At 32.7% G+C, this 14,818-nt stretch overlaps 1 protein-coding gene across 3 annotated transcripts; it reads right to left on the bottom strand.

Annotated features, from left to right (window-relative positions):
• Window positions 1-1,011: 1,011 nt before the first annotated feature.
• LOC111407279 (brassinosteroid LRR receptor kinase-like) lies at window positions 1,012-7,878 on the bottom strand. Of its 3 annotated transcripts, XM_023036665.1 has the most exons (11): window positions 7,471-7,878; window positions 7,216-7,371; window positions 6,528-6,620; window positions 6,357-6,431; window positions 5,996-6,133; window positions 5,818-5,892; window positions 5,578-5,730; window positions 5,332-5,478; window positions 3,455-4,668; window positions 1,634-2,607; window positions 1,012-1,209 (listed from the first exon to the last, which is right to left on the bottom strand). In XM_023036665.1, exons 3-10 carry the CDS (start codon window positions 6,571-6,573, stop codon window positions 1,657-1,659), a joined length of 2,799 nt encoding a protein of 932 aa, XP_022892433.1. In that variant the 5' UTR covers window positions 6,574-6,620; window positions 7,216-7,371; window positions 7,471-7,878; the 3' UTR covers window positions 1,012-1,209; window positions 1,634-1,656. The 3 variants fall into 3 exon arrangements, with proteins under 3 accessions (XP_022892433.1, XP_022892434.1, XP_022892432.1); XM_023036666.1 differs by having other exon boundaries at window positions 1,012-1,776; window positions 2,624-4,668; XM_023036664.1 differs by having other exon boundaries at window positions 1,012-2,607.
• Between the last annotated feature and the right edge of the window lie 6,940 nt (window positions 7,879-14,818).

Below are 14,818 nucleotides of genomic sequence, written 5' to 3'. Positions count from 1 at the left end.
AGAGTTTATTGTTTTGATGATCATATGATCTACCAAAGAGTTACCACAATTTAAAGTATATTGAACTTAATGTGTCATCATAATTTTACTGCTTGAAAAGTTTTATCAAAATCTCATATGCTTGACATAAGAAAAGTGACTAAGAGATGACAAACGTTGCGATCAAATGAACTGTCACTCAGATCAAGGGCCTCCAAATTTCTCAACCTTGACTATCTATTGAAAGTCTGCGTCTGCAAGTGATGGTAATGAAGCAACTGTATGGATGGAATAGCTATGCCAACAAATTGATGTGTCGAAGTTAAAAATTTTCTATCTTGATAATTTGACAATCACACAGATGCAATGCGAACTAATTTGCAAAAAATGACTCCGGCGATGACTAATGCCTTTTTCTTCCTTTTAATACCAAGCAAGAATTGGACGTCGACAGTGATAATATATCACCTTTTTATGATGTTATTGTAATTGATAAATTCTCAGATATATAGATGATGAAAGTTATGATGGCTTTCCAATTTGGGATGAGAAACTAATGAAGTGGTCGGAAAAATCCTTCCTTAAAGGCTAAAGCTTTTGAATTTAGTAAGGTAGTTTTGAAAATTTGTTTGGTAAAGTTGGCTACTTTACAACCAATCAAAAATTTCACTTCCATCGTTCTCTAATCTGGAATTTTGGAATAATGTTGATTAGTTTGCACAAATGGTTTAATAATGAAAGTTTTTTTCTTAATTTTAGATTTCAACGATTACAAATTTTGGACCTCAGTTCTGACTATATTGACATGTTAACAATCTCACTTTTGTAAGTTTCTCTTCAACTAATTATACTTACACCATCAATATCAATTGAAAATTGAAAAAAATATCCTGTGTGAGAGAGAAAGACCCCATTCTTTTAGATTATGATTATGAAAAAGCTCTTTCCATTTCCAATTGTACAATAGAAATTGCTAAATTTTCAAGTTAACTTTTTGTATATGTTAATATTTCTATTGTTTTATAACAATTCTCATCAATCAATTAATTGAAATTTATATTGTGAAAAGTAACAACTTACAAACCAAATGAGTTCAAGTGCTAATACAGGTACATAACAAGATTCCTTAAATAATAAATTCTTAATGATAAGAATATTTACACGACCTGTAATGATATCAACCCTTCAACATCTCACATCAAAGCAAGCTTACAACTGCTTTGGTACTTCCTAATGAAGAAAAACGACGAGATTGATTAGATATATTATAAAGATTTAAAGCTCATGCCTTCAGTGGGCAAGATAAAATTTATCCACCATTAACGTGGCAATGCCCATCACCAAGTCAGAGCTGCAACTTTTAAATTTTCAATGCCACATCAAGAGGTCAAGTTGTAATTTTTGACAATTCAAAAAAATAAAATAAAGTTGGTCGACCCATTGACATGGCAACACTAGTTGATGTGGCACTACCCTGTCAACAATGGGCATTATAAACTCGTGCCCACTAGGTAGAGTGACATGAGTCCTTTCACTCCAGGGGGATAGATGTCCAACCAATAAGGGGCGCTTGTTCGTCCAAGGCCCATGACTAATAGCAAAACCCTAAAGATATATTAGTATAATGATTTTCATATAGAATTATAGCAAGTACCTTAATTTGGAATATACGCAGCCTCAAAATTGGATTATATGAACCTCCATGAAATGAAACCATGCTCTTCTCCAATGAGGATTGATATACAAAACTGTAGGAATGCAAAGCACTACAGATATATAAGATATGACGAAGCTTATGTAGAAGAACTCCATGTCCATGAAACCATGCTCCTCACTTTCATCATCAGCAGATGGCAGGACTGGTTTTGGTCCAGTGCTAGTGCAATCAACATGTAATGGACGACCACAAAGATAAGGATTTCCCTGATAGCTACCTTCATCAAAGGTTCCAAACTGACCTTTCTCTGGTATCATACCTGTTAGATTGTTATGAGCTACACTGAAGACTGCTAAAGCATTTAACTCGCTCAAACCAGTGGGGATCCTTCCACCTAAGTTGTTATAGGAGAGATCTAAGCTCTCTAACTGGAGTAAGTTTGAGAAAGTTGCTGGAATTGTTCCAGTAAGATTGTTGTGGGAAAAGTTGAGTGCATGGATCTCACTTAACTTTCCAAGGCCATCCGGAATTTCACCGTGTAATTTATTAGAAGAGAGATCAATTCCTGACATATAACTGAGGATGCTACCTTTGTACGAATAAGAATTTCCCTTTGTCACGAATGTCACTGTAATTGGCACATCAGTTAATTTGAAATCTTCAGTTTTTTGGAAAGACACGTGATAGTCCCTTTCTAACTCAACCTTATCCATATAAGAAATGAATGAGGAAATTGAAGAGCTGTCAAATTCCACAACCAATACAGACTTCTTCTTGGTTACCTCTAGCGTTAAGTTACTGAAGCAAAACGGAATTTGACCCGAAAGACTATTAAAAGAAAGGTCTATCATGCTTAGTTTTTTCATCTCACAAAATTGGTGAGGGATTCTACCTTCAAAATGGTTATCTCTGAGAAGAATAATGCTCATGCTTGATAGATTGCCAATCCATTGAGGGATGCTTCCAGTGAACTATGACGAAGCTTATGTAGAAGAACTCCATGTCCATGAAACCATGCTCCTCACTTTCATCATCAGCAGATGGCAGGACTGGTTTTGGTCCAGTGCTAGTGCAATCAACAGGTAATGGACGACCACAAAGATAAGGATTTCCCTGATAGCTACCTTCATCAAAGGTTCCAAACTGACCTTTCTCTGGTATCATACCTGTTAGATTGTTATGAGCCACACTGAAGACTGCTAAAGCATTTAACTCGCTCAAACCAGTGGGGATCCTTCCACCTAAGTTGTTATAGGAGAGATCTAAGCTCTCTAACTGGAGTAAGTTTGAGAAAGTTGCTGGAATTGTTCCAGTAAGATTGTTGTGGGAAAAGTTGAGTGCATGGATCTCACTTAACTTTCCAAGGCCATCCGGAATTTCACCGTGTAATTTATTAGAAGAGAGATCAATTCCTGACATATAACTGAGGATGCTACCTTTGTACGAATAAGAATTTCCCTTTGTCACGAATGTCACTGTAATTGGCACATCAGTTAATTTGAAATCTTCAGTTTTTTGGAAAGACACGTGATAGTCCCTTTCTAACTCAACCTTATCCATATAAGAAATGAATGAGGAAATTGAAGAGCTGTCAAATTCCACAACCAATACAGACTTCTTCTTGGTTACCTCTAGCGTTAAGTTACTGAAGCAAAACGGAATTTGACCCGAAAGACTATTAAAAGAAAGGTCTATCATGCTTAGTTTTTTCATCTCACAAAATTGGTGAGGGATTCTACCTTCAAAATGGTTATCTCTGAGAAGAATAATGCTCATGCTTGATAGATTGCCAATCCATTGAGGGATGCTTCCAGTGAACTTATTCTTTCTAAGATCCAATGTCACCAAAGAAGAGCTATTATGAAATGCATATGTGAGCTCACCTTCCAATTGGTTATTGTTCAGATAGACATGACTTATGCTTGATGGATTGAAGCAAGATGGGACCGAACCACATAACTTGTTCTCAGATAAATCTAAGAGGAAAAGAGAATTGAGATTGCAAATTTCCACCGGGATTGGACCCTCGAGCTGATTATTAGACATAGAAACTTGCTCCAATCTTGTCATATTACCCATTGATGAGGGAATTCTGCCAGAAAAATGGTTGTTACTAATGTCTAACACTACTAGAGGGCTGGTAGACAAGCTACTTGGTATAGTGCCCGAGAACTCATTGTTCTCCAGATATAAATATTTCAAGCTCGGTAGGTTGGTAGATTCTGGAAATATTTGTCCTCGCAATTTATTATCTGATATCTTGAAAAAAAACAAGGAAAAGCATCCCACAACTAATTCTTGCGGCATCATGCCTGACAAGTTATTGGCTGACAAATCTATGTATTTTACAGATTTTAAACCACCAAAACTAGAAGGTACACACCCATCAAACATATTTGTTGACATGTTTAATGCAACCAAATTTGGAAAAACTGAAGCTATATTAGTCGGAATATGTCCACTTAACTTATTATTAGATACATCGAAAGTCTCCATGTCAGTATTGGTGTTTGTTGGCAACTTGAGAGGTCCTGTAAAAGCATTATCCCTCAGGTAAAATCCCCTAAATCTTGTGTTGTTCTCTAACAACCAAGTTGGAAAATTCCCTTGAATGTTGTTCTTTGGGAGATAAAGAATTCTCAAGTTGGATTGATAATAAAAGAAGTTGGGTAGTGTTGGACATCCACTAGAATTCGACATACTAAAAACTTCCAGCTGAAAATTTGGAACCCAATTTCCTAACCCGTTTTCATTTATTATTTCATTGTTTTCCAAAAATATAAACTTAAAATTTGAATGATTAAAGAATGTCTTGAAAGAAATTGGAACTTTAAAGTTGTTACTTGATATGGAGAGATATTCTAGCGATGTGAGCTTGGAAAGTGGAGAGGAGGCAATATTTCCAGTCAACTTATTGTGAGAAAGGTCAATTAATCTAAGAGATGTCATATTTGCAACACATGAAGGGAGTATTCCTTCACACTCGTTCCAACTCAGATTTAACTCTTGGAGGTTTTTAAGTTCACACCATCCTGCAAGTCAAACGATTAAAATCACTACTTCGAAACTCATAGTAGAAATAGGGAGTATAAAGGCCTTGTTTAATAGGAAAGCTTTTGTGCCTAAACTTGCTTTTTAAGTCAGGAAGATACTTTTTTAGGAGTAAATTTTTATTTTTTTTTTATTTTTTTTTTATAGGAGATAGATGGCAATAAACTACTCATTTTTAATGCAACTCACTTTATTATCCAAATAAATAACTTACTTATTTCCACTGTAACCAATAAAATAAAAAACTATAGGTTGTAAAACTTAATTACTTTTAAGTAAATTTTAAGGTTAGCCTAATCGATTTATATTATATTAATTATAAAAATGCTATTTGACGAAGTAAAAATACTTCTTTTGTTAGAGACTTGTGTTTTAGTTCATTTCTCTTTAGTCACAAATTTTTTATTATTTGATAGTGAAGCAATCAATATCAATTGTGTTTTATGTGAAATCTTATAGTAATGTAGCTACATTATAAGGGATACAAACATGAGATGAATTTGCGTTCATTAACCAAAAAATGCAACTTAGATGCAAGGAAAGTTGTAAAATTGTGAAAGTAAAAATAGTCGAAGAAACAATTTATTAATCAACATGCAAAGTCATGGAAAACATTGTTTACCAAACAAGTCATTGAAATTTACCTCGGACGGGAAGGGTGCCATTGAGTCCGCATTTAGTCAAAGATAAAATCTTTAGGGATGTCGTTGCTCCAATACCTTGTAGAAAGTTTCCACCCACAGCAGAATTATCCAAGAACAACCTCTCCAGGCTTCTTAAATGTCTCAACTCTTATACACAAAAGAAACAAAATGTGCATGAGAACTTGAGATCATATCGTAATTAGTAATATAATTTTTTTACTACAAATTACAGGTCTTTTGGCTTACCATAAGGTCCAATGTTTCCATTTATATAATTGTTCCGGAAATAGAAGTGCTTGAGGTATGAGAATACCCTCAAAGATTGCACCATGTTGCTAATGTTGGAGACACTTACGTCATCTAATTTTAGCACTTGGAGACTAGGCATACTTCTGATGTCTGAAACGAAGTACTTAATATTCAAGTACAAGCAGATTAAAGTTCATTGTTCAAAAAAATAGAAACATGAAAATCTAGGTGGAGTACCTATTGGAGTTGTGAAGTTGTCGATCTCATTATTGCTTAGATCAAGCTCCTCCAAATTACTCAAAGCATGTAAATCTAGTTGGAGATAGAGAAATAAACATGTACAAGAAAACAGTGAATATAGAGATTGAGAACTCAGTAAGAAAAATAAGGAGGAGTTCTAAATTGTAGAACTAACATTTCATTTCGATGGTCCCTTTTAGTTCATTCCAAGAGAGATCTAGAGACGTGAGTGATGATAACCCTTGAAGCGAGGAGAAAATGTGATTATCAAAGCTATTTGATTGTAAATTAAGGACCTTCAAATATTTTGGACCTGTTTTTATAACCAAATCCGAAGTAAGTTGCAAAAATATTTATAATGCAAGCCAATCAACAAGAAACTACTATTTTAGTGAAAGGGGAGGAGCCGGGAGCAAAATAACATGAATGTTTCAGCTCATACATAGTAAGGCAGAAGTGAAGTAAAGAAAGAAGAGGAAATTAACAAAGAATGAATTATCAACATCATGGATAAAGAATGAAATGAGATGATATACCATAAATGGTACCCGAGCTTCTAAATTGATTGTCACTTAGGTCGAGCTTCTTCAAATTGATAAAATCATTTAAATCTACGAAAAAATTATGTAAAAATATTAAAAGGTGATGACAATATAGTCTTCTCTGAACTAAAAACAATATATCATGCTTGTGAAAAGGAGACTCACTTAGCACCGATAGAATGTCGCCATTGGTAATATCATCATTACCCATGAAATCAAGAACTTCAAGCTTGTTTAATCCGAAGAGTCTTTCATGGCCTATGAAATGATATTTTTTTAAAAATAATAATATGTTTCTTCAAGTTATTAAATAATTAAATGATGTCTAGTGGAAATCAATGTTGACTGAAAGTACTTACACAAGCACAATGGACGAAAGCATGAAAATAATATTATGGCTTCTTTAGTAAGGTGTATTAACAATATTAAGGAATAAAAATGTCTTACTTGTTGTATTGTCTAGAGCCAAACATGCCCTTAATCTTTTACATCTGAATTACTTGGATTAATTAGCACTGTTAATATCTCATCACGATCAACATATATATTTAGTAATGCTAAACTTATTAGGAAGAACAAATGGCAAGAAGTAAATAGGAAAGAAATTGGCATAATTTTCATGCTACAGTATTGTGAGTAGATTCATCAAAAATGAAACCGACGGTTCAATTGATTTTTTGATATATACTTATAATAGAGGAAACTAAATATCTTGAAAAATTATTTATCTTATACTGCATCAATAAAAGTTTTTAATTAATATAATAAGTTGATTTATTTTCCAGAGGTTGATTTTTAGACAATCACATGATCTATCAAAGAATTACCAAAATACATAATATATTTAACTTACTATTGCTGTAATTCTTTCTCCTCAATGAGTTGTATCCAAATCCCAGATATTTGAGAGAAGAAAGCCGACTAAGAGATGACAAAATTTTACGATCAAAAAAATTGCTACTCAGATCAAGAGCTTCCAAATTTCTCAACTTTGATAATCTATCAATACCTAAAACAAAATTTAATACATCTATATTATCACTCAAAGAAAAAGGAATAATAAAATAGATTCGGCAGTCCACCTAATTAAGAAGAGATGGCAGCATACCTTCATTTTCAATCCATCCTACTAAATTATCCCCTCTAAAGAGAGATTTATGAGCTCCTTAAAAGGAAGAAATAGAGAGGCATTTAAATACCAATCTCCTAATCTTCGAATCCTGGCGAAATAAAGATTAAGTTGGATTACTCGTGCAGTGATGTTGCTGCATTGAACTTGTTCCCATTGACAACAATCAGCTGCAGTTTCATTATCCACCCACGAAGGCAGGGCTTCCCCACTCGGGAAGTTTATATTTGCTTTGAGGTTCAAAAGAGCAACCCTCTCTTCCTCCCAACACCCTAAACAATACCATTCATTTAGCACCATCATCACTAACATTAACAGTAATTTAGTTCCCATCTTTCTTAACTACTAAGCCACTAACTCTTACTTTCTTTTCTGGATAAACAAGGCTGCAAAATCTCCAATTTATAGCTCTAAGTGGAGTTGCCGTGCTAGGTGGTTCGTTTTTAATTATTGACTTTTCGTCAAAATTGTAAATTTCTTATTGTCAAATTGATTAAATGAAAGTGGTCCTTTACTAGAGGTTGATTGATTGAGAATCAATGAACAACAACAATAATAATTCTATTTCTGCACTATTTTTACTGTCTGAAGGGGTATTAGGTCAAACACTTGATGGAATTAATTTCAACTTTATCTCCTATTTGGCAATTTTAAGACAAATCCGAACAAGGACCGGCTTCCATTTATGAAGAACAGTAATCACTAACCAAACCCGAAGACTTAATTCGCATCTTTATTAATTATCGGCACAATAAATTTGGTGAGATTCCGTGTTGGGGGTTTCCCAATTTATACAAGAAGTCAACCCAAATATGCTGTTAATTCTCTAATTAATACTCCCTTCGTCCCAGTTATATAGATTGGGTTTCATTTTTCTATTGTTCCAAATATAAATGTTTGTTTCCTAATTTAGAATATTTTGTTTTATTCCTTTACTAATATACTCTTATTCAATTTTCCCTATAATATGCAAATTTCATGAAATCATCTAAATACACATTCTCACTTCTTGGAAACATGGAACAACTCTAATTTCTCCTTCTTCAAATTTAATCATTCAAATTCTTTACTTATTCCAACAATAATTCGCTACTACATACTGAAAATTAAATAAGGGTAAACTAGGAAAGATTTTGGCAAAAATTAATTTTCCAATGACATTAAAGAAGATTTCGTAATCCATGTGAAAAACGAAATAAATCTATATAATTGGGACGGAGAGAATATTAGTGTATGTAAAATTCTATATGTTTGCTACATTTTTTTTATTATCAACAAACTATGAATTGACTTAGTGCATAAATATCTAAGGATGTTATCAATGTTGGAGCCTGCTTCAAGATCACATTAAAAAAAATGTGGTAAATTAAACTTCCTTTGACCAAATTAATAAATTATTTATAAATAATCAAACTTCATTTTTAATTAAATATTTTAAAGTAAACTATAAGTAATAACCACTATTATGTCTATTTATTTATAAATAAATCGTTCATTATTTTTGTCAAACGGAGGTTAAGTGTTACGATAATTTCTACATTACACCCATTTTTAAATTAAATAATGCCATTTGCCTAGGATTTACGTTTGAGAATTAAAACTATCCTCTAGAAGAAGTCGACCTCTGGTCAATGTAGAAAATGCCCACTTTCTACTGGAAAAAAAGGATGGCTGTGTTTTTGGAAAAGAGCGTGGATTATTAAGTAATTGATACAAAACGTCTTTGTCATTTGTTTCTTTTGTTCATACTGTTTTAATGTTTTAATTTTAGCAGATGGGCCGTCTTTGTCATTTGTTTCTTTTGTTCATACGGTCCTTAATGTTTAATGGACCTATAAGTTATGAAACTTTTCGTCAAAATTGTAAATTTCTTATTGTCAAATTGATTAAATGAAAGTGGTCCTTTACTAGAGGTTGATTGATTGAGAATCAATGAACAACAACAATAGTAATTCTATTTCTGCACTATTTTTACTGTCTGAAGGGGTATTAGGTCAAACACTTGATGGAATTAATTACAACTTTATCTCCTATTTGGCAATTTTAAGACAAATCCGAACAAGGACCGGCTTCCATTTATGAAGAACAGTAATCACTAACCAAACCCGAAGACTTAATTCGCATCTTTATTAATTATCGGCACACTAAATTTGGTGAGCTTTACTGTTGGGGGTTTCCCTATTTATACAAGAAGTCAATCCAAATACGCTGTTAATTCTCTAATTAATACTCCCTCCGTCCTAATTACATAGGTTGAGTTTTCTTTTTCTCTTGTCCCAAAAATATAGGCTTGTTTCATAATTTAAAATATTTTGTTTTATTCCTTTACTAATATACCCTTATTCAATTTTTCCTACTTAATATGCATATTTCATGAAATCATCCAAATACATATATTCTCACTTCTTGGAAACATGGAACAACACTAACTTCTTCTTTTTCAAATTAAATCATTCAAATTCTTTACTTATTCCAACAATAATTTACTACTACAGACTGAAAATTAAATAGGGGTAAACTAGGAAAGATTTTGACAAAAATTAATTTTTCAATGACATTAAAGAAAATTTCTTAATTTGTGTGAAAAACGAAATAAGTCTATATAATTGAGACGGATTGAGTATTAGTGTATGTAAAATTCTATATGTTTACTACATGTTTTTATTATCGACAAACTATGAATTGACTGAGTGCATAAATATCTAAGGATGTTATCAATGTTGGAGCCTGCTTTAAGATCACATTAGAAAAAAATGTGGTAACTTAAACTTCTTTGACCAAATTTATAAATTATTTATAAATAATCAAACTTCATTTTTTATTAAATATTTTTAAGTAAACTATAAGTAATACCCACTATTATGTCTATTTATTTATAAATAAATCGTTCATTATTTTTCTCAAACGGAGGTTAAGTGTTACAATTATTTCTACATTACACCCATTTTTTAATTAAATAATGCCATTTGCCTAGGATTTACGTTTGAGAAATTAAAACTATCCTCTAGAAGACGTCGACCTCTGGTCAATGTAGAAAATGCCCACTTTTAGCCCTCCAGGGCACATCCGAGTTGGTGGAACAATTGCATTGGTGGGTTCACAAACCTAACGTGGAGAGTTCGATTCCTAGAAGGCAGCATCTTGGAAGAGGGATTTATCTCGAAGGCAAAGTGCTGGAAGACAGTGACGAGAGCTCTATTAGGGGAAGGAGTATAAGCCATGCAGGAACCTGGGAGCCAACAAGGGCACAACCCGCGATTAACTTCCTCAAGCTAATGAGGGGCCGGAGACTTGAGGTCCAGGAATTAGTCTGGTGAAGCTGGGATACCTGGGTATAAAAAAAAAAAAAAAAAGAAAGAAAATGCCCACTTTCTACTAGAAAAAATGAATGGCTGTGTTTTTGGAAAAGAGCGTGGATTATTGAGTAATTGATACAAAACGTCTTTGTCATTTGTTTGTTTTGTTCATACTGTCCTTAATGTTTTAATTTTAGCAGATGGGCCGTCTTTGTCATTTGTTTCTTTTGTTCATACTGTCCTTAATCTTTAAATTTTAACAGATGGGCCTTCAAATCAATTAAACCTTGAGCAAACCTTTAAATCAATTTCCTCCATTAAAGCTTTGATCAATTTATATTCTTTTTTAAATAAACAAAAATAAAAAAATAATTTCAGCTAGAATCTTAATTTCTTTTCAAAAAGAGTAGACGAGTCTCAATTAAAATATTTTAAAGTTTTATATGTTTAGTACAACTTTTTAAAATCAACAATTAAAAATTGAATGACTACATAAGTCTCTATTCATGCTTTCTATCATTGTTGGCATAGGCGGATTCAAAAATTGCCATGAGTTAGGATGATGGTTGATCATTGACAGTCAACCGTCAACGCTCGTAATAATGGGATCATTTATTAGCATTAATTAAATACTATTAAAAAATAACCGCTCTAGAGAAGTATAAAAGTCCACACAATTTTTCCAATATCTCATGTATAGCTAGACGCATTGTTCTATTGAGATCTTAAGCACATCCTTAGTATTTTCAAATTGTCCCGCTAAATTTACTACTTCCTCTGTCCCAATTATATATGCTAAGTTTCATTTTTTTCTTGTCTCAAATATATAAGCATGTTTCCTAATTTGGAATATTTTGTTTTATTCCTTTACCAATATATCCTTATTCAATTTTTCCTACTTAATATGTCAACTTCTTGAAATCATCCAAATACACATATTTTCCACTTCTTGAAAACATGGAACAACTCTCATATCTTCTTCTTCAAATTAAACATTCAAATTCTTTATTAATTCCAATAATAATTTACTACTACATATGAAATTTAAATGGGGTAAAGTAGGAAAGATCTTGATAAAAATTAATTTTCCAATGATATTAAATAAGATGTTTTAAGTCGTCATGTGTCACATGCATGAGTCGCTCTCAATTTTCATTCATGTGGGGGATTGTTGAAAAAATTGGCCAACTTTGGCACGAGTTTTGAGTGGGACTCGGTTGTTCAATTTGGAAGATAAAAGTTGATTTTTGTTCTCCTCCGTGAGTACATCGAAATCATATACTTACTTGCCAAAATTGATGCTCGAGTGAATGAGAAATTGAGGCTCAAAGTGTGTCACTCAAAAGGGAGTTTATGTGGGAAAAATGAATTTGTCCCATATAGGAAAAAGATGAGGAACTCCAAAGGTCATTGTCATTAATGGTAGCCTAACCTATAAATAGTGGCTCATTTTTCTCATTTCAAGACACAAAAAAGTAAAAGCTTTCAAGTTTAGAATACACTAGAAATTCATTTGCATAAAATTCTCTTTTAGTGGTGGTGTAGTTCAGGCACTAGTTCAGTTCGCCGGAGTGATTTTTGCTGTGCTCGGAAGCTACTGGTTTTACCATTGTATCCTGGAAAATGGACGCTCGATTTAAACCTCAAGCACGGACGGTGAGGGGGTGAATCTGTTTTACGGAAACTGTGTGTAAGACAGGTCTCGGGTTAAAATTCTATGTTTCAGTTGTTTAATTCATGCAATTTTTCGTATTAAATTTACAGTCCATACTTCATGAATTTATGATATATTGTTCGTATGCTTCATGAATTTTAAATTCTATTGGAACAAAAGTTATTTGTTGGAAATAAAATTTTCAATGATCTGGTGAAAATTCGATATACGATTGTTTGAATTTTGTTGATTTGCATAGTTGCAAAATTAAAAGGCTTTGTCAAAAAAACCTAAACTGTCTAAGAAGAGCTTGGAATTTAAGCGGTCCGATTGTGACCCCCTCCTCATCTGGGAGTCTTTCATTTGCGCATTATTCAAATTGACGAGACGAAAGACAACATTTTTCGATTTTATCCACATACACTGAATTTCCTACCCAATTTTCTATGGGGTCCGTTGGTCCAATTTGGAAGATCAAAGTTGATCCGTATTCTCTTTCGTGAGAGCATCAAATTTATATATTTGCTAGTCAAAATTGAAGTTCAGGTGAATGAGAAATTGGACTTCAAAGTTGACCATTAAAAAATGGTTTATGTGGGGAAGTAAGATTTGTCCCACATAGAAAAATGAAGAAAGCATGAATCACTTTATATATGGCTACACTTTGAAAATATGTAACAATGTGTAGCATAAAGGTTCTATCTACGCACATGCGTAGGTGGGTGCAAATCACGGATCGAAATAGCCTTCAGACTTTAAACTTGTGTGTGGACGCGACCTTCGGACCATACGGAGCAAAAAAATGGCCCATTTTGAATGTCCACGTTTTGCAATTTTTTTGCTTTCTTCAACTGACTTTTGAGTGTCTGAAACTGCTAAAACTCCAGCAAAAACTGAAGTGACTCCAATGTTTATTGCTATAGAGTTAATGGCAGATTTATCTTATATTAAGTCTCAATTTTCAGCAATTTCTTAAAAAAAAAAAAAAATCACACGAAATCTCTCCGTCTGCATATATAGTTTCTGTCCAACGTTGTGGTGGTAATATTGTTCGAATACTAACTCAATTCGTCGGAGTAGTTATTGCAGTGTTCAGATTCTACTGGTTTACCGTTGTATCTTAGGAAACAGACGCTCGGATTAAATCTTAAGCACTAATGGTGAGGAGACGAATCTGTTTTAAGGAAATTGTGCTTACACAATTCTCGGGTTGAAACTTCATCTATTATTTAATATTATGTTGTCATTTAATTTATGTTTATTAAAAATTAATCAACGTTATTTGGCCAACTAAATTAATTTGATCAAATAAATTTGTTTATTCTGTTGCAATTTAAATCTGCTAAATGTTATCTTGTTCATTGGATACACGGTATGTTATTGCATATACGGTATGCTAGTGAAAATATGGTATCTTGTTGTAAATACGGTTTGCTGGATATACGATAAGTTGTAAATATGATATGTTGCATATACGATATGCATAAATCCAATATGTAAATTGTACATACGGTATAAATAATCCAATTTCATCCACTACACTAAATTTCCAACAACATGTGCATGCTTTCTATCAATGTTGGAATCTGCTTCAAGATCACATTAAAAAATAAATTAGGTGGTAAATTAAAGATCAAATTTATAAATTATTTATAAATGGTCAAACTTTATTTTGTAATCAATTTTTTAAGTAGGCCTATAAGTAATGCCAATAGCTTAGGATTTACGTTTGAAAAATTAACACTATCCCCTAGAAGACTTTGACCTCCAGTCAATGTTGAAAATGTCAGCTTTCCAGTGGAAAAAATTGTTTTTGAAAAGGAAGTGGAATTGTTGAGTAATTGACACAAATCGTCCTTCTCATTTGTATGTTTTGTGCAAATTGTCCTTAATATTTTAGTTTTGGCTTATGTACTTCAAATCTTGTGCAAATCGTTCATGCCATCAATTTCCTCCATTAAAACTTTGTAAAATAATGAATTTAACATCTTTTTAAATAAAAGAAATAAAGAAATAAGTGCAGCTAGAATCTCAATTTTTACAAAAAGTGTAGACAAGTCCCAATCAATGCTTTCTAGAAATGTTAGAGACTGCTTCAAGGTCACATTTAAAGGTAAATTCATAATTTTTTTTTATAGGTAATCGAATTTTATTTTCAATAACATATTTTATAATGGACCTATAAGTTATGAAACTTTCTATATTAAACCCATTTTTTAATCGCTAATGTCAGTAGCTTAGGATTTGCGTTTGAAAATTTTCTACATTAGACGTCATTTGACAATTAACGCTAACCACCAGAAGAATTTGACCTCTAGTCAATGTTGAAAATGTACACTTCCTACTGGGAGGATAGGAACGTGGGATTATCGGTAAT

This window comes from Olea europaea, chromosome 13 (assembly GCF_002742605.1).
Source record: "Olea europaea var. sylvestris chromosome 13, O_europaea_v1, whole genome shotgun sequence".
Taxonomy (NCBI): Eukaryota; Viridiplantae; Streptophyta; class Magnoliopsida; order Lamiales; family Oleaceae; genus Olea; species Olea europaea.
This window is presented reverse-complemented; position numbering and strand designations above follow the sequence as displayed.

Coding starts and splice junctions, on each gene's coding strand:
- LOC111407279 (XM_023036666.1), bottom strand. CDS start 6,573: ATGGGTAATGATGATATTACCAATGGCGACATTCTATCGGTGCTAA. Junction 6,432..6,527: donor CGACATTCTATCGGTGCTAA/GTGAGTCTCCTT, acceptor ATTTTTTCGTAG/ATTTAAATGATTTTATCAAT. Junction 5,731..5,817: donor CAACTTCACAACTCCAATAG/GTACTCCACCTA, acceptor ACTTCGTTTCAG/ACATCAGAAGTATGCCTAGT.